Here is a 24,632-nt window from a genome sequence, read left to right on the forward strand (position 1 = left end):
GTTGCCTGATCCGGAGTGACAGGCAATTAGAAGCTGTCAGTGTGGGAGCTGCTTGAGCCAGATGAGGATCAAGCTGCCCTGTGTTTACCTTGCCTTAAAAAGTGAACAATCAATATTCATCTTGTCTGCTGGCCTATGTCTCCTCTGCCCACCATGTCACAGAGAGCTGGTTGTGTCCACATTAAACAGATCTATTTGTCTGTTGCCGACACCAGCATGGTAAATCTTTAGACAAACTCATTCAAGTTTACTTGCCCACTTTAAAATGTTTCCAGCTACAATATTTGCAAGTTCAAGTAAGCTTGTTACCGTGATCTAAGTTTAAGAGAAAGTAATGAGATTGTATCAGAATGTGGTGTTGGATATTTGTAGAAATGGCAACCTCACCATGACTCCCAGAGACTGCCTGAGAGTAGATTGACTCTGTAGGGTACAGAGTTGTTTGTTTGACTGCACAACCTGCAAAACATGCAGTTCTGTTTAAACATGCTACAACTGAAATTATTAAGGTTGATGACTGCAGGTTTCAGGGGAGCTTACTCCGTGTGAAAACTTCACCATGTCTACTTATCATTAGTCATCCAGCCAGTCGTCTTTGTATAGACATTATCATTGATAAATCCTTTCACAAGACCGTGATACAGTATAGTTTGCAGACTACAGTGACAAAAACTTAAACAGCATTCCAGCCATATCAAGGGAGCCTGCAGATGTTGAAGTCTGGATGAGACTTACCAGTGGTCAGTGCTGTGAGCAGCATCCCGATGATCAGAGATGTAAGGGCCCCATTGCAGGCATGCATATAAGGAACTTGTTGATGTACAGAAAACCCTTGACTGACTTCCCTGTTTAAATACACACTTGACCAAGTAAACTTCTGTATCCTCTAGAAATAAGTATGGAGTAATGATAAAAAAAGAAAATATTTTACAAATCAAAATACTTATCCATTTCATTTATGCTTTTGGTGGTCAAACATTCATTTGACCCAGTAGCGGAGAGATATGCAGTTTCTGTGATAGTTTACGTTATGCTTTGGTTCCGTGTGCATCGGTCTGTGTGCATCATGTACAGAAGGTACATCATTACCTGGCTCTGCTATAAAGAGGTCCACACCTGTGTGAGAAAACACACCTGCCCAATTATATCAAGGTGTTGCACAAACATCTACTGACTGCACTATTGTGTGCAGGCAAGTACCCTTGTTAGTGCACAGGATCAGCTTCTATATACACAAGCTTTGTTGACTTGCTGGGCATGTAGCCGTGGTAACTATAGTTATAGAAGTGAGTAAGTACACCCACCAAGACTTATCATCAGCCATCAGTATCCAGCTCAAGTGTAGCAGTGGTCAGTGGTCTATGTACAGCTGTATTGTGGCAGCTTGTCTGTCAGTGGTCTATGTACAGCTGTATCATGGCAGCTTGTCTGACAGTGGTCTATGTACAGCTGTATTGTGGCATCTTGTCTGTCAGTTGTCTATGTACAGCTGTATCATGGCAGCTTGTCTGACAGTGGTCTATGTACAGCTGTATTGTGTCAGCTTGTCTGTCAGTGGTCTATGTACAGCTGTATTGTGGCAGCTTGTCTGTCAGTGGTCTGTGTACAGCTGTATCATGGCAGCTTGTCTGTCAGTGGTCTTGTACAGCTGTATCATGGCAGCTTGTCTGACAGTGGTCTCTGTACAGCTGTATCATGGCAGCTTGTCTGTCAGTTGTCTATGTACAGCTGTATTGTGGCAGCTTGTCTGACAGTGGTCTATGTACAGCTGTATTGTGGCAGCTTGTCTGTCAGTGGTCTATGTACAGCTGTATCATGGCAGCTTGTCTGTCAGTGGTCTATGTACAGCTGTATTGTGGCAGCTTGTCTGACAGTGGTCTATGTACAGCTGTATTGTGGCAGCTTGTCTGTCAGTGGTCTATGTACAGCTGTATTGTGGCAGCTTGTCTGACAGTGGTCTATGTACAGCTGTATTGTGGCAGCTTGTCTGTCAGTGGTCTATGTACAGCTGTATTGTGGCAGCTTGTCTGACAGTGGTCTATGTACAGCTGTATTGTGGCAGCTTGTCTGTCAGTGGTCTATGTACAGCTGTATTGTGGCAGCTTGTCTGATGAGGCAACCTGTCAGTTGGTCAGTGGTCTATGTACAGCTGTATTGTGGCAGCTTGTCTGACAATGGTTGTCTATGTACAGCTGTATTGTGGCAGCTTGTCTGTCAGTGGTCTATGTACAGCTGTATTGTGGCAGCTTGTCTGTCAGTGGTCTATGTACAGCTGTATTGTGGCAGCTTGTCAGTGAGTGGTCTATGTACAGCTGTATCAAGGCAGCATGTTAGCTGTCTCGTCAGGGACAAGCAGTCAGATGGTAGATGTTATGATCAGCAGGTCCAGCTATTGGGACCATAATCTTCGTTGGAAGATTCTTAGCTTATATGGAAGTAAAATTTAATGACTGAAAAAAGTAATTTTGAATCTTTTCCTGTCAGATAAAAAATTGGACTTGAAAATATTAGTGGGATGTGTGAGGTTAAGGCATGTGTGACTTTAAGCTGCATGAGGAAGCTTCTGAATTAATCTTCAAACCAGAGATCAAACATCTAGGTTCAGCTGGGGTTTGCCACGTAAGGATGATGGTATTTCACGGTTTTCATTACTACCTTTTTCTGGTTTCAAGCTACGTTCCCCAGTAGCCTTTGTACTTCAGATTTGTTTGGAAATAGCGCTGTAGTAATACTTCAGTTAGGAGACTGGGTACAGTCTATATTTGTTGTACCAAGTAGCTGATACATTATCCAGGAGACTTGGTCTCGATCCACAAAACGTTCGTTAAAGGTCACATGCAACGTAAAACACAACTTTGCAGATTCTGATACCTTTCGTTATGGACTTACCGAAACAAATCATCAAAAATGCAAATTCAACTTATAAAGTTGAAAAATAACGTGATAAAAAAAGCCGTGCGAAATTGTAGTTCAAACGATTCACTAATTTTCCCCAGCGTTTGGGGGGAATTCAAGTGGTTTCAACAGCTGGGCTGCGCTCATAGTACGTGCGCAAGTGAAATAGGTTCAGCGCAGCTTGGAAGCGGGTTGTCCGGTGAATACTCGGTGAAGGCTTTGGTGTGAGCTATTTTTCTTATTTTTTGTTGATATTTCACAGGCGCAAGCTTTTTATATGTTATGACAGTAGATTAACTGTTTATATAATTTCATTTGTCTATTTCACCACACGTTCTTCTTACCGAGTCACTTTCTCAGTTCGATGCTTAAAAGCAATGTCATTATTTAGCATTGACAGAATTTCTAACTGTGATATAGATATGTCGTTGTCACAGACAAAACTCAGTGTCTTGTTTTATTGACACCTGTGTGTCTGCCTGCCTGTCTGCTAATGACAATATTCAATACACAACTGCAATCACTGACCACATGCAATTTGAACTTAACACCTATCAGTCTATACACCATAAACAAAATGCATTGATTTATGGCCCGAGTTTGGTCTCTGTCACATTATGTAATTACACAGACAGGCAGGTGTGATACTTGAACACATGACATGTTATGATGTCTGTTGATGGCAAAATGTTATACACAAAAAGTGAGCATGTATTTACACAACCCAACATCTCTATATATACACACACACAATGAGCTGTGAAGGCATCTGCAAATGAACCAGCCGTTACACTTGAGTGCACACCCACCCGCTCTGACTGGGTTCGGTATCCCGGCTGCTTCGTTTCTTGGAAAGTGAACCCAAGTACACAATATTGCACTTTTGATTTGCGATTGTACGCTTATAATTTTGTTTATATGTTTTTTCATAACCAGCAATGTATATTATATGTCATGAATAAGTGATAATTGTGTTTTAATTATGTTTGATTTTTTGGTCGCATGTGAACTTTAAGCTACGATCTGTCATAACTCTATAGTTTATCATAAGTTTACAAAGGTCGTAGCACTATGAATATTTTGTGGATGGGGACCCTGGATACTGTCTCAGGGATTGGGAAAGGCAGGGGCCATGGGCCATTTTTGCACATTTGAATAAAAATGGCCCATTAAAATTTTGAAGTTTACTATTGATACAAGGGCAGTGGCCCATTCTAAATTCAGAAAATGGCTAATAATCCTGAAAATGGCCCATTGTGAAAGTTCTCTATCCCAATCCCTGCTGTCAAAGCAATCAGTCTGGCTGGGCCAGCCTCTGTACACCTGTTGCACTGCAGCCACAGCCACAGGATGACTGACACAGGATGACTGACACTGGCTGCTGGCTGCTGGCTGCGGTGTTGTGTCAAGCGGTGGTTGTGACATTTTGTGAAACATGTGACAGATCATGTCCCAGAAATCAATTAAATCATGATAGTTGGAAAAGTATGTGTTTTGTCAACCAGCAGGCTAGACAATATGCATAGTTTTCCTGTCCTGCCCTTAGCAAATGGAAATATTTAGCACATGTACGTTTGAGATTAAACATCTCTGTCAGTGTCTGATATCTTCAAGTAAATATCAGGCATTACTTCGTCTTACACTGGCGTTGATTAATTTTCCCTACAATTCATTGGAAGCAGTTTTTAGCAGTTTATCCTCAATGCTTCATTTACTTTGTGAGAATTTGTTTTTTTATACTTTTTGATCATGTTTAAGTGGTAACCTGATGTACATTGATGATGTTCAAAGTTAACCTGACGTATCGTTTAAAAGGTGATCATGATCATGTTTAAAAGTTAACCTGTTGTATGTATCATGTTTAAGACGTAAGCTGATGTATGTATCATGTTTAACATGTAACCTGATGTACTTTTATCATGTTTACAATGTAACCACATTTAGCATGGCAAGCTTTTTAGTATGTTGAAAATCCCGGGTTTAGACAAAGAGGATTACAGGTCACATTGACCACGTGAGAAAGCCTTGAGACAGGGATTTTGTGGTGACACTGCATTATTGCAGATCTTGTTGTGTCCATGCAAGGTGTGTTTTACCAGTAACAAGTAGAACACAGTCTCACTTAGTTGCTGGGTTTCCTTTGGTTCCAATGATATTCTCCCTAAACTGTTTGATATGTTTGTTTGTGAAGGCAACAACTTTAGGGTACGTAAAGGGTATTTCCTGGTATTTCCTGGTTAAGTGAACAGCATTTTCAGCTAGGAGACCCTATTAGTGAAACAAATTGCTTCCCAAACAGACGGATGTCAGGAAAGTCGATGCACAATGGTTACTCTTTATTAGGTGTAGCAACAGAGATAGTGTGCCAGTGACAGGAGTCAAACTATGAGTAGCTGTGTCTACTCAACCACGTCACACTGTTATGTCAAACTGTACTTATACTTGTGAACATGGGGAAGTGTTGAACCTGTTCAATGAAAGTCATTTATGAGGAAAGAGCCTTCAGTTGGCCTTCTTAGGTGACAAACTCCATTTTCAGCTGACTACAATGAGGATTGGGTGGACACGGGATGATGATGATGATGTCCTGAAGGCAGGAAATTAATGCTGTCACTTGGCCATCAGAAGACCTGATTAGTTAAGAATTTGTGAAAACTGATAGTATTATTGTCATTGTTGTTATGGAAACCGTCTTGAAACTAGTATACTACCTTACAGAGTCTCTACTCTTCATGATGGTATTCTCTATTATTATTACAGTATATATTGTTATAGTCACGATATGGCTGCAATATTGCCGATGTGACTCTAAATCTTAACTCACTCAATCATGACGTTATTGTTGTGTTGGCAGCAATGTGCAAAGCCTGCACTGGAGCGTTGACGTGGACAGTGACACCAGCTTCCTGTGTGCCATCCACAAGCAGAACGTCACAGTGTGGAAAGTCACGGGGCTGGCTCCAAAACTAGGATTCAAGCAAGTCCGCAAACTCAATGTGCAGCCCATTCCCCAAGGTAAAGTTGTCTAGGGATTTCATGAAGATTTTAATAACTTGATAGTTTAATTAGAACCACAGACCAGTCAGGCCTGATCAGTGCCTTCAGTGAAGACTATGATATCTGGATATCGTTACTTTGGCCTACGCCATACTTAAAGTTTGGCGTTTGTAGGATTCTGTGGGAGGTACCCTGTACTCCGCACTTTCCCATGTTATCAGTAAGAGCTGTGTATTGTGGCCTAAGTGATGAGACGATATATCCCGATGCCAGTTTGATGGGGCGAGACGATATATCATGAAAGTATTGGCAGGGCGATGATACATATCCCGATACTTTACATTTTCTGAAAACAGATATGATCGATGAAATGACTGATACATTGTTATAGGCTAGTACAGCAGAACTTGTGTTACGTTCACACACACTTCAAAAGCTGTTGATCTCATAAAATTGCAGCATTTAATGCTAAAGAATGTACAGTCAAACATACTAAGTATACAGTATACTTTGATCTAATAGCTGTAGATTTGAAACTGAAGTTTCTCTTGAAGTTGTGTTTCTATACCAATGCTTTCACAAACAATTCAGTGTAATTTATATTTGAATTCGGAATCACTGAAAAAAACTCTAAAGTCTGCTTTCTAAATTTTATCTATCTTTGTTCTCTCTCGCATAAATGGTGTCATTTGTTAACTAAAACATATTTCAATTACTTGAAGACAAGTATTCTACAGTTCACAGAGTTTGAATGTTCTCACTCTTTCACTTATACACTAACTCCTTTGTTCATGTAACAAAGATATCAGATACAAACAAATTCGTATAAGGTTCAGTTTGTTTTTGAAATTCAGAAGAATTTCAAAGAGACTCCCCTCCTATTCCTAATGAAATACTCCTTACAACTTTACTTTTTTATTGTTAGGGCATAAATTCCGCAAAAAAAATCACAGAGTTGGTCTGATGTTTTGATTATGATCAGTGTTTCATGGAGTATTGTATGTTAGTAGTTTTCGAGCTAGATTGCAATTCATCGGTCCGATTTTGAGCCAAACGGACTATAATGAATTTATAACAGGTATAATTAGAGGTAACACCCCTCAGATTACCTGACAAAGTTCCCATTTTGCATTTCTCGTGTCTGGAGTAATACTGAACATTATAAATTAAGGTCTGATGTGACAAATGTATTACATGTTATGTAATATGCACATGGAAGTGCAGCAAGAGGAATTATCAGCTGAGTTACATAAACAAACATCGATCAAAGAATTTACCGATAACACTCTGATTGATTAATTACTTTTATCTAGCACAGCGGATTTATCAAAGGTAGTGTTTATGTATTTAGATTTACTAATCTATACTGAATACCCCCTGTCTTAATGTGTCTGTGTAAAAACGTCCTTCATTCAAAGAATGACGACATTAGAATCTATGTCGAAATGTCGCCTATCTAGAATAAAGAAGTTGTATATCCATAAAAATAATCCTCATTCTTTATTCCAAGGATTAACCGCCAATATGTTGATTGATTGCTCATTATTGGCTAACTAAGTTACTTTTTTAAAGAATGGTGGACATCATGCAATTAGTTGTCAGGTGTTCTACCTTGGCTGACCAATGAGACTATACACCACTGTGAAAAACCTGAAGCGATATATCACTTTTAGCATACTAGACTGTTAAGACACATGACATGGAACAGGATTGTTTGTCAGCTGCAGATGAATGGCATTTCGTTTCTTTATGTGGATATATTGATGGATACATTCCTCGAAATGGCATATCGTTCCTTTATGTGGATATATTGATGGATACATTCCTCGAAATGGCATATCGTTCCTTTATGTGGATATATTGATGGATACATTCCTCGAACAAGGTAATAGCCTGACATTGTTGCTATAACTTTAGTCTTGTTTTAATTCTAATATTTGCATTTTGTTTTCATTCATTTGTTGTGGCATTCAACAGAATCATTTTTCTTTCGACACAAAGTGTAATGTGACAGACAACATACACTAGGTCGCACTTTGGGCTTGTTTGTGAAATATGATTCACGATGGAAATCCATAAAATGTCTAGAAATTACAGTCATGTTATAAATTCACGATACGTATAAGGAGAATGTGTGCTTTTTATTAAGCTTCAAAATGCACACAAATATGATACGTAACTAATTAGAATCATAAGACAAAATATAAAGACTACATTGACTTCGTTATTTTTCAGTCCTAACAGTTTTTACCACTGGCAGATGGTTAAACTTCAAAATATTCTCATCTATTATCATAATAATGACTGACTGAGTTTAGTTTTACGCCGCTTTTAGCAATATTCCAGCAATATCACGGCGGGGGACACCAGAAATGGGCTTAACACATTGTACCCATGTGGGGAATCGAACCCGGGTCTTCGGCGTGACGAGCCAAAGCTTTAACCACTAGGCTACCCCACCGCCCCTCATAATAATGAAGATGGAAACCCAGTAAAAAGATTTCATCTTTGTTGATCAATGAATACTTATACTACCAATTGAGCATGCAGATGGCGCAGCAGAGGTCACAAACCCATCAAGAATTCTGGGATATCATCTGGGTACTCACGGGAGAAAAACAACGACAAAAGTAACAACCAGTCCACAGAAATTGCTCTGGATCAGTGCCCCTTTAAGTAGTACTTAAGTAGTATTGGGATATATCGTCTCTTGTGGCGATACTTCGATGTATCATGGACCCTCGCAATATAAATATCCTGATATATTGCCTAAATATGTTTTGTATTGATGTACTCGTATCGTGTAGTTGACAATGCAAACATTGATACTATCGATGATACGTTACACCACTAGTTGTCAAGCAGTTGTTTGTCAAGACTCTAGTGTACTGTCATGTGTATGTAATTGTCTCTCTCTCAGCAGTCTCTGTGTGACATGATGGTGGTATTAGACTGTGTGACATGGTGGTGGTATTAGACTGTGACATGATGGTGGTATGAGACTGTGTGACATGTTGGTGGTATTAGACTGTGACATGATGGTGGTATTAGACTGTGTGACATGATGGTGGTATTAGACTGTGTGACATGATGGTGGTATTAGACTGTGTGACATGATGGTGGTATTAGACTGTGTGCCATGATGGTATTAGACTGTGTGACATGATGGTGGGTGATAGACTGTGTGACATGATGGTGGTATTCTACTGTGTGACATGATGGTGGTATTCTACTGTGTGACATGATGGTGGTATTCTACTGTGTGACATGATGTTGGTATTAGACTGTGATATGATGGTGGTATTCTACTGTGTGACATGACGGTGGTATTCTACTGTGTGACATGATGGTGGTATTCTACTGTGTGACATGATGGTGGTATTCTACTGTGTGACATGATGGTGGTGATAGACTGTGTGACATGATGGTATTCTACTGTGTGGCATGATGGTGGTATTCTACTGTGTGACATGATGGTGGTGATTAGACTGTGTGACATGATGGTGGTATTAGACTGTGTGATATGATGGTGGTATTAGACTGTATGACATGATGGTATAGTGGTATTGTGTGACTGGTGTAGACTGTGTGACATGATGGGTGGTATTAGACTGTGTGACATGATGGTATAGTGGTGGTATTAGACTGTGTGACATGATGGTGGTATTAGACTGTGTGACATGATGGTATAGTGGTATTCTACTGTGTGACATGATGTGGTGAGTATTAGACTGTGTGACATGATGGTGGTATTAGACTGTGTGCCATGATGGTGGTATTAGACTGTGTGACATGATGGTGGTATTCTACTGTGTAGACATGTGGTATTAGATGACATGGTGGTATACTGTGATGACTGTGTGACATGATGGTGGTATTCTACTGTGTGACATGATGGTGGTATTAGACTGTATTGACATGATGGTGGTATTAGACTGTGTGACATGATGGTGGTATTAGACTGTGTGACATGATGGTGGTGATTCTACTGTGTGACATGATGGTGGTATTAGACTGTGACATGATGGTGGTATTCTACTGTGTGACATGATGGTATTAGACTGTGGTATGGTGGTATTCTACTGTGTGACATGATGTTGGTATTAGACTGTGTGACATGATGGTGGTATTCTACTGTGTGACATGATGGTATTGACTGTGTGACATGATGGTGGTATTAGACTGTGTGACATGATGGTGGTATTAGACTGTGTGACATGATGGTGGTGATAAGACTGTGTACTGTGTGACATGATGGTGGTATTCTACTGTGTGACATGATGGTGCTATAAGACTGTGTGACATGATGGTGGTATTAGACTGTGTGACATGATGGTATTCTACTGTGTGGCATGATGGTGGTGATAAACTGTGTGACATGATGGTGGTATTAGACTGTGACATGATGGTGGTATTAGACTGTGTGATATGATGGTGGTATTAGACTGTATGACATGATGGTATAGTGGTATTAGACTGTGTGACATGATGGTGGTATTAGACTGTGTGACATGATGGTATAGTGGTATTAGACTGTGTGACATGATGGTGGTATTAGACTGTGTGACATGATGGTATAGTGGTATTAGACTGTGTGACATGATGGTGGTATTAGACTGTGTGACATGATGGTATAGTGGTATTCTACTGTGTGACATGGTGGTATTGGACTGTGTGACATGATGGTGGTATTAGACTGTGTGACATGATGGTGGTATTCTACTGTGACATAATGGTGGTATTAAACTGTGTGACATGATGGTGGTATTAGACTGTGTGACATGATGGTGGTATTAGACTGTGTGACATGATGGTGGTATTCTACTGTGCGTGATGGTGGTATTCTACTGTGTGACATAATGGTGGTATTCTACTGTGTGACATGATGGTGGTATTAGACTGTGTGACATGATGGTGGTATTCTACTGTGTGACATGATGGTGGTATTCTACTGTGTGACATGATGGTGGTATTAAACTGTGTGACATGATGGTGGTATTAGACTGTGACATGATGGTGGTATTAAACTGTGTGACATGATGGTGGTATTAGACTGTGTGACATGATGGTGGTATTCTACTGTGTGACATGATGGTGGTATTAGACTGTGACATGATGGTGGTATTAGACTGTGTGACATGATGGTATTAGACTGTGTGACATGATGGTGGTATTAGACTGTGTGACATGATGGTGGTATTAGACTGTGTGACATGATGGTGGTATTCTACTGTGTGACATGATGGTGGTATTAAACTGTGTGACATGATGGTGGTATTAGACTGTGTGACATGATGGTGGTATTAGACTGTGTGACATGATGGTGGTATTAGACTGTGTGACATGATGGTGGTATTCTACTGTGTGACATGATGGTGGTATTAGACTGTGTGACATGATGGTGGTATTAGACTGTGTGACATGATGGTATTAGACTGTGTGACATGATGGTGGTATTAGACTGTGTGACATGATGGTGGTATTAGACTGTGTGACATGATGGTGGTATTAGACTGTGTGACATGGTGGTGGTATTCTACTGTGTGACATGGTGGTGGTATTAGACTGTGAAGTTAAGATGATATTGTGTGTTCTGTGATGCAGGATGTCTATGGCACCCCAGGTATTAGACTGTGAAGTAAAGATGATATTGTGTGTTCCATTGATGCAGGATGTCTATGGCACACCAGGTATTAGACTTTGAAGTAAAGATGATATTGTGTGTTCCGTGATGCAGGATGTCTATGGCACCCCAGGTATTAGACTGTGAAGTAAAGATGATATTGTGTGTTCCGTGATGCAGGATGTCTATGGCACCCCAGGAAGGACATCTTGTGTCTGCTGAGTCAGCAACAATGCAGCTTCTACTTCCGACACACTCACAACAAGAGCAGCTATGCCTTCCCTCAGTTGGAAAGGTGAGTTCATTTTGGAGGTGAAAGTCACTCCATTTTGTCCACCCCTTAATGACCCCTCCCATCATTTGTCAACCCAACTGTACCACTGCACCCTGGGCTGTACCACTGTACCCTGGGCTCTCCCACTGTACCCTGGGCTGTACCACTGTACCATGAGCTCTCCCACTGCACCCTGAGCTCTCCCACTGCACCCTGAGCTCTCCCACTGTACCCTTGGCTCTCCCACTGTACCCTGAGCTGTACCACTGTACCATGAGCTCTCCCACTGCACCCTGGGCTGTACCAGTGTACCCTCGGCTGTACCACTGTACCCTGAGCTGTACCACTGCACCCTCGGTTGTACCACTGTACCCCTCGGCTGTACACACTGCACCCTGAGCTCTCCCACTGTACCCTCGGCTGTACCACTGCACCCTGAGCTGTACCACTGTACCATGAGCTCTCCCACTGTACCATGAGCTCTCCCACTGTACCATGAGCTGTACCACTGTACCCTGAGCTCTCCCACTGTACCTGAGCTGTACCACTGTACCCTGAGCTCTCCCACTGTACCCTGAGCTCTCCCACTGTACCCTGAGCTGAACCACTGTTCCCTGATCTGTACCATTGTTCCCTGGGCTGTTCCCTGGGCTGCACCACTGTACCCTGAGCTGTACCACTGTTCCCTGAGCTGTACCACTGTACCCTGAGCTGGACCACTGTTCCCTGAGCTGGACCACTGTTCCCTGAGCTCTCCCACTGTTCCCTGAGCTCTCCCACTGTTCCCTGAGCTCTCCCACTGTACCCTGAGCTGTACCACTGTTCCCTGAGCTGTACCACTGTTCCCTGGGCTGTACCACTGTTCCCTGAGCTCTCCCACTGTACCCTGAGCTCTCCCACTGTTCCCTGAGCTCTCCCACTGTACCCTGAGCTATACCACTGTTCCCTGAGCTTTACCACTGTTCCCTGAGCTCTCCCACTGTACCACTGCTCTCCTGAGCTGTACAGACTGTTCCCCTGAGCTCTCCCAATGTTCCCCTGAGCTGTACCACTGTTCCCTGAGCTGTACCACTGTACCCCTGAGCTCTACCACTGTACCCTGAGCTAAACCAGTTCCCTGATCTGTACCATTGTTCCCTGGGCTGTTCCCTGGGCTGTACCACTGTACCCTGAGCTGTACCACTGTTCCTTGAGCTCTCCCACTGTTCCCTGAGCTCTCCCACTGTACCCTGAGCTGTACCACTGTTCCCTGAGCTGTACCACTGTTCCCTGAGCTCTCCCACTGTACCCTGAGCTGTACCACTGTTCCCTGAGCTCTCCCACTGTACCCTGAGCTGTACCACTGTTCCCTGAGCTCTCCCACTGTACCCTGAGCTGTACCACTGTTCCCTGAGCTCTCCCACTGTACCCTGAGCTGTACCACTGTTCCCCTGAGCTGGACCACTGTTGCCTGAGCTCTCCTAATGTTCCCTGAGCTCTCCCACTGTTCCCTGAGCTCTCCCACTGTTCCCTGAGCTGTAACACTGTTCCCTGAGCTGTAACACTGTACCTTTGGTTCTTCCACTATACCCTGAGCTGTACCACTGTACCCTGGGCTCTCCCACTGTACCCTGAGCTGTACCATTGTACCCTTGGCTCTCCCACTGTACCCTGAGCTGTACCACTGTACCCTTGGCTCTCCCACTGTTCCCTGAGCTGTACCACTGTACCCTGAGCTGTACCACTGTTCCCTGAGCTGTACCACTGTTCCCTGAGCTCTCCCACTGTACCCTGCGCTGTACCACTGTACCCTGATCTCTCCCAATGTTCCCTGAGCTGTACCCCTACCCTTAGCTCTCCCACTGTACCCTTGGCTCTCCCACTGTACCCTGAGCTGTACCACTGTACCCTTGGCTCTCCCACTGTACCCTGAGCTGTACCACTGTACCCTTGGCTCTCCCACTGTACCCTGAGCTGTACCACTGTACCCTTGGCTCTCCCACTGTACCCTGAGCTGTACCACTGTACCCTTGGCTCTCCCACTGTACCCTGAGCTGTACCACTGTACCCCTTGGCTCTCCCACTGTACCCTGAGCTGTACCACTGTCCACTGTACCCTGAGCTGTACCACTGTACCCTTGGCTCTCCCACTGTACCCTGAGCTGTACCACTGTACCCTTGGCTCTCCCACTGTACCCTGAGCTGTACCACTGTACCCTTGGCTCTCCCACTGTACCCTGAGCTGTACCACTGTACCCTTGGCTCTCCCACTGTACCCTGAGCTGTACCACTGTACCCTTGGCTCTCCCACTGTACCCTGAGCTGTACCACTGTACCCTTGGCTCTCCCACTGTACCCTGAGCTGTACCACTGTACCCTTGAGCTGTACCACTGTCTGGCCCACTGTACCCTGAGCTGTACCACTGTACCCTTGGCTCTCCCACTGTACCCTGAGCTGTACCACTGTACCCTTGGCTCTCCCACTGTACCCTGAGCTGTACCACTGTACCCTTGGCTCTCCCACAGTACCCTGAGCTGTACCACTGTACCCTTGGCTCTCCCACTGTACCCTGAGCTGTACCACTGTACCCTTGGCTCTCCCACTGTACCCTGAGCTGTACCACTGTACCCTTGGCTCTCCCACTGTACCCTGAGCTGTACCACTGTACCCTTGGCTCTCCCACTAGGCACTGTGTGTGTGAACTACAGCATGAACCTGCATCTGCATCAATAGTTTCATTTCCTCCCCTGCACCCTGATCTCTGCACCTTGATCATGTTGATGATTGAGTGCGGTCTGACAGCTTTTGTCAATTAATTGTGATAAAGAAATGATATGTAGGGTAACCGGGACATTTAGATCTCATTTTCAGATTCAATTTCCTCACAGCATGGTGATAAAGTCAATATTTATCTTAACCTTTGTATGTTCAAGGTTAATAAAATAAGTAAGTTTCGCTAGTCGGTGAGTAATACCTCAGTTATTTTGAATACATGTAGAATGATTTGTGAGTTGGAGAGTTATGTTATTTCAGCATTTCATAAATTAAATTTGTGTAAGTGTTTAGATGACATAGTTGATGTAGTGTTTGCCTGTTAATGTTGTGTATGGTTACTTTCAATTATCATCTAGAATTTGTTTGAAACCTGGCCAGATTTCTATTCATAAATCAACTGTAAATAGGTGTTGACCATCCCAGGCATAGTGTGCTTCCTGGAAGATAATATGCTGTTGTTGATGGTATATTGTAAACCCCCTAATATGGTGGATCTGTATTTCAGTGGTAGAATCACCTGCGGTACATGGTCGGAGGATGGACAGAGGCTGGTGCTGTGTGTGGGCACCGTGGTGCTGGTAAGACTACTTCAGGTCTTCAGCAAACAGTCGTCTGTTGTGGTGCCTGTTGTTCGACCCCCCCAAAGTACTAGAATCTGTACTATACTAAGACAGCGAAACCAAAGTTGCTGAAGTATGAGCATGAAAACAGAAACACAACAACATGACAGAAGTCATTAATACATTAATACATGAACAGTAAACGTTCACAGACTATGCTTCATCAACACAAAATGTCAACACCCTTGAAATGCGGAGTAATGGAACTCAAGCACCTGCCCACTATATCATCAGTCAAACAGTTGTCTATAGGCACCCAGTGCTTGTTCGCCTGTATGGATGCAATGGAAAGAGTAGGGTCCCAGATCACAGTGCTTGTTCCCCTGTATGGATGCAAGGAAAGAGTAGGGTCCCCGATCACAGTGCTTGTTCCCCTGTATGGGTTTCAAGGAAAGAGTAGGGTCCCCGATCACAGTGCTTGTTCCCCTGTATGGGTTTCAAGGAAAGAGTAGGGTCCCCGATCACAGTGCTTGTTCCCCTGTATGGGTTTCAAGGAAAGAGTAGGGTCCCAGATCACAGTGCTTGTTCCCCTGTATGGGTTTCAAGGAAAGAGTAGGGTCCCCGATCACAGTGCTTGTTCCCCTGTATGGGTTTCAAGGGAAAGAGTAGGGTCCCAGATCACAGTGCTTGTTCCCTGTGTATAGGTTTCAAGGAAAGAGTAGGGTCCCCGATCACAGTGCTTGTTCCCCTGTATGGGTTTCAAGGAAAGAGTAGGGTCCCAGATCACAGTGCTTGTTCCCCTGTATGGGTTTCAAGGAAAGAGTAGGGTCCCAGATCACAGTGCTTGTTCCCCTGTATGGGTTTCAAGGAAAGAGTAGGGTCCCAGATCACAGTGCTTGTTCCCCTGTATGGGTTTCAAGGAAAGAGTAGGGTCCCAGATCACAGTGCTTGTTCCCCTGTGTGAATGCAAGGAAAGAGTAGGGTCCCAGATCACAGTGCTTGTTTTTTTAGTGGAGATTCAAGGGCAGAGTGGGTCCCTAACATCTGGGTGTGTTAATTAAATGTTTTTGTTTCAGGTGTACATATGGCCAAACATCGAGACTTCAATATCTGACTTCACCCCAGCAGCCTGGAAGGTTCCTGGGTAAGGCACCATAAACTAGGGTGGGGATTCATTATGTACCAATACACCAGGGTGGGGATTCACTATGTACCAATACACCAGGGTGGGGATTCACTGTGTATCCTGTACACCAGGGTGGGGATTCACTGTGTACCCAGTACACCAGGGTGGGGATTCACTGTGTACCCTGTACACCAGGGTGGGGATTCACTGTGTACCCAGTACACCAGGGTGGGGATTCACTGTGTACCCAGTACACCAGGGTTTGGGATTCACTGTGTACACCAGTACACCAGGGTGGGGATTCACTGTGTACCCAGTACACCAGGGTGGGGATTCACTGTGTACCCAGTACACCAGGGTGGGGATTCACTGTGTACCCTGTACACCAGGGTGGGGATTCACTGTGTACCCTGTACACCAGGGTGGGGATTCACTGTGTACCCAGTACACCAGGGTGGGGATTCACTGTGTACCCAGTACACCAGGGTGGGGATTCACTGTGTACCCTGTACACCAGGGTGGGGATTCACTGTGTACCCTGTACACCAGGGTGGGGATTCACTGTGTATCCTGTACACCAGGGTGGGGATTCACTGTGTACCCTGTACACCAGGGTGGGGATTCACTGTGTACCCAGTACACCAGGGTGGGGATTCACTGTGTACCCTGTACACCAGGGTGGGGATTCACTGTGTATCCTGTACACCAGGGTGGGGATTCACTGTGTACCCCACTGTACACCAGGGTGGGGATTCACTGTGTACCCAGTACACCAGGGTGGGGATTCACTGTGTACCCAGTACACCAGGGTGGGGATTCACTGTGTACCCTGTACACCAGGGTGGGGATTCACTGTGTACCCTGTACACCAGGGTGGGGATTCACTGTGTACCCTGTACACCAGGGTTGGGGATTCACTGTGTACCCAGTACACCAGGGTGGGGATTCACTGTGTATCTTGTACACCAGGGTGGGGATTCACTGTGTACCCAGTACACCAGGGTGGGATTCACTGTGTACCCTGTACACCAGGGTGGGGATTCACTGTGTCACCCAGTACACCAGGGTGGGGATTCACTGTGTTCCCTGTACACCAGGGTGGGGATTCACTGTGTACCCCTGTACACCAGGGTGGGGATTCACTGTGTACCCTGTACACCAGGGTGGGGGATTCACTGTGTACCCACTGTACAAGCACACCAGGCTGGGGATTCACTGTGTACCAAGTACACCAGGGTGGGGATTCACTGTGTACCCTGTACACCAGGGTGGGGGTGATTCACTGTGTACCCAGTACACCAGGGTGGGGATTCACTGTGTACCCTGTACACCAGGGTGGGGATTCACTGTGTACCCTGTACACCAGGGTGGGGATTCACTGTGTATCCTGTACACCAGGGTGGGGATTCACTGTGTATCCCTGTACACCAGGGTGGGGATTCACTGTGTACCCTGTACACCAGGGTGGGGATTCACTGTGTACCCAGTACACCAGGGTGGGGATTCACTGTGTACCAAGTACACCAGGGTGGGGACCCTGTACACTGTGTACCCAGTACACCAGGGGGTGGGGATTCACTGTGTACCCAGTACACCAGGGTGGGGATTCACTGTGTACCCAAGTACACCAGGGTGGGGATTCACTGTGTACCCAGTACACCAGGGTGGGGATTCACTGTGTACCCTGTGTACACCAGGGTGGGGATTCACTGTGTACCCCTGTACACCAGGGTGGGGATTCACTGTGTACCCTGTACACCAGGGTGGGGATTCACTGCCCTGTACACCAGGGTGGGGATTCACTGTGTATCCTGTACTCCAGGGTGGGGATTCACTGTGTACCCTGTACACCAGGGTGGGGATTCACTGTGTATCCTGTACACCAGGGTGGGGATTCACTGTGTATCCTGTACACCAGGGTGGGGATTCACTGTGTACCCAGTACACCAGGGTGGGGATTCACTGTGTACCCTGTACACCAGGGTGGGGATTCACTGTGTACCCAGTACACCAGGGTGGGGATTCACTGTGTACCCAGTACACCAGGGTGGGGATTCACTGTGTACCAAGTACCCAGTACACCAGGGTGTGGGATTCACTGTGTACCCTGTACACCAGGGTGGGGATTCACTGTGTACCCTGTACACCAGGGTGGGGATTCACTGTGTACCCTGTACACCAGGGTGGGGATTCACTGTGTACCCTGTACACCAGGGTGGGGATTCACTGTGTACCCTGTACACCAGGGTGGGGATTCACTGTGTACCCTGTACACCAGGGTGGGGATTCACTGTGTACCCTGTACACCAGGGTGGGGATTCACTGTGTACCCTGTACACCAGGGTGGGGATTCACTGTGTACCCAGTACACCAGGGTGGGGATTCACTGTGTACCCTGTACACCAGGGTGGGGATTCACTGTGTACCCTGTACACCAGGGTGGGGATTCACTGTGTATCCTGTACACCAGGGTGGGGATTAACTGTGTATCCTGTACACCAGGGTGGGGATTCACTGTGTACCCAGTACACCAGGGTGGGGATTCACTGTGTACCCAGTACACCAGGGTGGGGATTCACTGTGTACCCTGTACACCAGGGTGGGGATTCTCTATACCCGATTATTCCTGGAGGGAGATGCACTCTTTGTTGTAAAATGTTATTTCACAGCATGATAATGTAGCCTGGTGCACTGATCCATATAGCTATGTTAGGAGTGTTACGAGTGGAGAGATCACACAACAATTTAAAATAGTTTTAATACTGGCAGTCTATACATATATACAAATGTGCAAAACAAGTATCATGGTATATGTTAAAAGTCTTACTTTGGTTATCGCATGGATATACAATTGTTCCTGCTCCATCACATTCCTCAGAATAATAACACATAGAATCCTTCACATGAAATTCACTCTATGCCGACATGGCATATTCAAGTAGACAGTTTAAACTTGCCGACATGGCCAATCCGTTCAGTTCACTCCCGACCTGGGCACTGATCACTGTGTGTGTTACCTTGCTTGAACAAGTCAAAAACCCAAGCTACAATTATATAACATCGTTGTTTCATTACCCCAGCTTACTTATAGACAATGGAGAGTGGTCACTGGTAAGCATAGCTTCTCAGTTAAGGTGAACAGGTATTGTAGGGAATGTAAATATATTTTAGAATGACTTCAGATTTATAAATATATATACAGAATTATGTATAGATATACAAGACATTCTCATAACAGGAGACTGGAGCCACACGTCCACCAGCTGTGCTGTAATGTAAATAATCCCTCAGTGTATTGAGTGTTGTTGAGTCAGCCATACAGCATCCCAAATAAAAGTCAATGCTGGAATTTTATGTTTCAGTCAACGTCCATTCATACTTGAACATGTGGACTGTCTGTACATAATTCACTGCTGTGTTTAGACAACAGGAAGCCCCAGGGAGTAGAGCTCCTTTATTACCCAGTATGTCCATGTAGGTTAAAATTAGGCCATGTATTTGTTGTGGAAAACAGTGTTCCCTATGTTTACCTTTGCTAGTAGAGCTATACTCAAAGATCAGGTGTATGTATTTAAGACAACTTATAATAGCCTACCGTCGTCCCTCTATGTTCATAGACAAAGGATTCAATGAACACAGGATACATTTATGAGTTTTCATTGTTATTCCAATGTTTTAAAACATTTTCTGAAGTTACTGTCCATTATACATCCTCAAGTCAATTATAAATGTGACAAATTGTACTGATACTGACAGAAGATTGCATCAGTCAGTCCTGAACTGTAGTTACAGACACCACTTATGAAGTAACAACAGAATCTGTTACTGATATCTATACAGGTCAGAGCTACGCCAGTTTGATGAAAGTATTGCACCAGCTTTATGCTAGATACAAGGTTGTTTTGTGAATGTTAAGAAGTTATACTTCAGATATATCCAGTATGTTTTTATAAACTTTATAGATCAGGAGGGCAGACTGGGTGTTTGGTTTTTTTCTGGTAATTTTATGTTGTTGCTCATGATGTCAGGCCATGGATTGACTTGACTATACTCAGTTACGGACAGGCCAACTTATGCCTGGAATATTGCTGAGTGCCTTGTCTTATCCTCAACAATGCTCTCAGGTGTGGAGTCGTTATCTCACCTGTGTTGCTCATGATGTCAGGCCATGGATTGACTTGACTATGTTCAGTTACGGACAGGCCAACTTATGCCTGGAATATTGCTGAGTGCCTTGTCTTATCCTCAACAATGCTCTCAGGTGTGGAGTCGTTATCTCACCTGTGTTGCTCATATCAAGGATGACGATGTAGACCTGCTGTTGTTATGTTGCAGCCTGGACGGCAGCATCACCTCCATCGTGTCCCTGTCCCATGATTCCCTTGTGTGTGCGACCCATGAGTGCGACCGAGTTGCCGCTAGAGTCACTGTGTAAACAGCGGGACATGTTTGTTGTGCCAGGTAATGTACCCATGGAAACTTAGGATAGTGATACAGGGGTGCAATACGGATGACCTGGTCACATTCCGTATTGCACCCCACATTCCGTATTGCACCCCACATTCCCCACATTCCGTATTGAACCCCACATTCCGTATTGCACCCCACATTCCGTATTGAACCCCACATTCCATATTGAACCCCACATTCCATATTGAACCCCACATTCCGATTAATGCAGATATGAGGGTATGTAATAAATATAGAACATCATACTAGGGCATTTGGATGTTTTGTATTGGACTCAAAGCATTTCGTTGTTTCCCTGCTCCCATGACATCTTCTTGTTCAATACAAAACATCCAGCTGCACTAGTATGACGTTCTATATATTTATATCATCAAATATACCATGGTACATGGCCATTGTTAATAGAATGAAAAGCGTGTGGTGTTCCCTATCTTCTTTTGAGCAGTATTTGTAACTGATATAGTGCAGTATTCACTCAGTGTGTATAGTACATTCTATATGTTGTAAGGTTAGTTGATAATAGCCCTCTAGTCGTCACGGTTTGACTGCCTTCTTCATGTTGCATGTTATGCAGTTGACGAGAGGTTGTCACTATCAATATGGTCAGCACATTTGTGTTTTGTCTCAACCAGTCTTTCCATGACAGATAGTGAGGTAACCTTGGTAACACCTTCTCCAGCAGTTGGTGCTGGATTATTGTACAAGTTTGTAAACATTCCTGACTGAATATTGATACAGATTTACTTGACTGATTACATGAGTACGACTGCCGTATGGTGTGGTGTTGCACCATGATACATCAGGACACCGTGCCTCTATATACAACCCTGACGGATGGAGTCTCATATGTTTCAATGGAGTCAACAGTGAACTACAATTTCAGATGTGGTGAGCTCCAGTGAAGACCGTGCCATAAATGGATCTGATGATGTCATCGCCCCTAGAGGGAGCCAGGTGTCTGCCAAGGACAGCCTCCTGAATCTGGAGAGAAACCCACAGGTAGTGTGTGTTGACTGTACAGTCGCTACCAGTCATTGACCCTGTTGCCTTGTCCTTCAGCTGTAGGGAGTCCAGGCTACACAGTTGGTCCCCAGCTCTGCTCACGTCATGGAACCAGTGGTCAAATACTGGTCACTTGGTTAACTGATTGCTGGCACACAGCTGAAATATTACAACAAATACTGGTCACTTGGTTAACTGATTGCTGGCGCACAGCTGAAATATTACAACAAATACTGGTCACTTGGTTAACTGATTGCTGGCACACAGCTGAAATATTACAACACTGGCTTGAAATATTACAACAAATACTGGTCACTTGGTTAACTGATTGCTGGCACACAGCTGAAATATTACAACAAATACTGGTCACTTGGTTAACTGATTGCTGGCACACAGCTGAAATATTACAACAAATACTGGTCACTTGGTTAACTGATTGCTGGCACACAGCTGAAATATTACAACAAATACTGGTCACTTGGTTAACTGATTGCTGGCACACAGCTGAAATATTACAACAAATACTGGTCACTTGGTTAACTGATTGCTGGGCACACAGCTGAAATATTACAACAAATACTGGTCACTTGGTTAACTGATTGCTGGCACACAGCTGAAATATTACAACAAATACTGGTCACTTGGTTAACTGATTGCTGGCACACAGCTGAAATATTACAACAAAACTGGTCACTTGGTTAACTGATTGCTGGCACACAGCTGAAATATTACAACAAATTGGTCACTTGGTTAACTGATTGCTGGCACACAGCTGAAATATTACAACAAATACTGGTCACTTGGTAACTGATTGCTGGCGCACAGGAAATATTACAACAAAACTGGATTGTTAACTGATTGCTGGCACACAGCTGAAATATTACAACAAATACTGGTCACTTGGTTAAGCTGATTGCTGGCTGACACAGCTGAAATATTACAACAAATACTGGTCACTTGGTTAACTGATTGCTGGCACACAGCTGAAATATTACAACAAATACTGGTCACTTGGTTAACTGATTGCTGGCACACAGCTGAAATATTACAACAAATACTGGTCACTTGGTTAACTGATTTAACTGATTTACAACAAATACTGGCTTGGTTAACTGATTGCTTTGGCACACAGCTGAAATATTACAACAAATACTGGTCACTTGGTTAACTGATTGCTGGCACACAGCTGAAATATTACAACAAATACTGGTCACTTGGTTAACTGATTGCTGGCACACAGCTGAAATATTACAACAAATACTGGTCACTTGGTTAACTGATTGCTGGCACACAGCTGAAATATTACAACAAATACTGGTCACTTGGTTAACTGATTGCTGGCACACAGCTGAAATATTACAACAAATACTGGTCACTTGGTTAACTGATTGCTGGCACACAGCTGAAATATTACTCATTGCTCTACACAACAACAAACTAGCAATGTGTTAAGTGCTGAGAGAACATCAGGCGTTCTCTATCATCATGTACGATTTCTGTTCCTTAACTTTATGAGCAGTGACCGCCCTCGTCTTCACCACCTGCCCTCTTCATCACCACCTGCCCTCTTCATCACCACCTGCCCTCTTCATCACCACCTGCCGTCTTCATCACCACCTGCCCTCTTCATCACCACCTGCCCTCTTCATCACCACCTGCCCTCTTCATCACCACCTGCCCTCTTCATCACCACCTGCCCTCTTCATCACCACCTGCCCTCCTCATCACCACCTGCCCTCTTCATCACCACCTGCCCTCTTCATCACCACCTGCCCTCTTCATCACCACCTGCCCTCTTCATCACCACCTGCCCTCTTCATCACCTCCTGCCCTCTTCATCACCACCTGCCTCTTCATCTCCACCTGCCCTCTTCATCACCACCTGCCCTCGTCTTCACCACCTGCCCTCTTCATCACCACCTGCCCTCACCACCATCACCACCTGCCCTCATCACCACCTGGCCTCTTCATCACCACCTGCCCTCGTCATCACCACCTGCCCTCTTCATCTCCACCTGCCCTCATCACCACCTGGCCTCTTCATCACCACCTGCCCTCTTCATCACCCACCTGCCCTCCTCATCACCACCTGCCCACTTTATCACCACCTGCCCTCCTCATCACCACCAGCCCTCCTCATCACCACCTGCCCTCTTCATCACCACCTGCCCTCTTCATCACCACCTGCCTTTCTTGAACAAAACTGAAATTCTACAACATGAATGCCTCACATTTCAGAAAGACATATTAATATGAAAAAATATTTGTCAAAAGTTCTTATTCATTCTACTAAAAACATGTAAAATCAGTATGGCTGTGAAGTTAATGTGTGTTGCCATGGTGATGTGCAGAGCCTGGTGCAGGATACGTCACAGTTGGTGGTGATTCGACTCCACGACAAGTTGCAGGACCCTAGTGTCATCAGTCGCACCAACGTCAGGGGCGTCCTTGTGCCAGATGTGCTTACGCATGAGGTCAGTGGATATTTGTGGAAATATGCAGGTCTTTAAGATTTTGATGGTTTGTTACTAATATGGCAATTCAAGGTGATATGACCAAATTCATTGTGTGGTCAGGCTTGGTCATTGTACCCGTATAGGTCAGTGTCAACAATGCCAGTCACTGGATTATCTGGTCTAGATGTGATTATTTTCAGACCTCAGTCATGGAGCTAGAACTGTGCAAAGTGCAGCATTAAACAGCAAGAAATGAACTGATTGGTGTTTTGAGAACTGTTTGGCTACAGGTGGTCCTACTTAGTACATGTGTACTCGCATACATGTGATGATCCTGGTTAGAATTGATCTTCAGTAACCCATGCTTGTCGTATAACGGGATCGGATGGTCAGGCTGCCTGACTTGGTTGACACATCATCGTATCCCAATTTTATGGATCGATGGCCATGCTGTTAATCACTGGATTATCAGGT

At 44.5% G+C, this 24,632-nt stretch overlaps 1 protein-coding gene across 1 annotated transcript in view; it reads left to right on the forward strand.

Moving 5' to 3' along the window:
- LOC124279139 (WD repeat and coiled-coil-containing protein-like) overlaps positions 1 to 24,632 on the forward strand; it is a 46,865-nt gene that overhangs the window by 17,037 nt on the left and 5,196 nt on the right. The window contains 8 exon segments of the mRNA XM_046714939.1: positions 5,750 to 5,910; positions 11,696 to 11,810; positions 15,050 to 15,122; positions 16,181 to 16,248; positions 20,566 to 20,620; positions 20,622 to 20,691; positions 21,584 to 21,699; positions 24,054 to 24,176. Coding sequence (XP_046570895.1) covers positions 5,750 to 5,910; positions 11,696 to 11,810; positions 15,050 to 15,122; positions 16,181 to 16,248; positions 20,566 to 20,620; positions 20,622 to 20,691; positions 21,584 to 21,699; positions 24,054 to 24,176 — 781 coding nt within the window.

The sequence above is a fragment of the Haliotis rubra genome, unplaced genomic scaffold, assembly GCF_003918875.1.
Source record: "Haliotis rubra isolate DU_JTF1 unplaced genomic scaffold, ASM391887v1 Scf247, whole genome shotgun sequence".
Lineage (NCBI taxonomy): Eukaryota > Metazoa > Mollusca > Gastropoda > Lepetellida > Haliotidae > Haliotis > Haliotis rubra.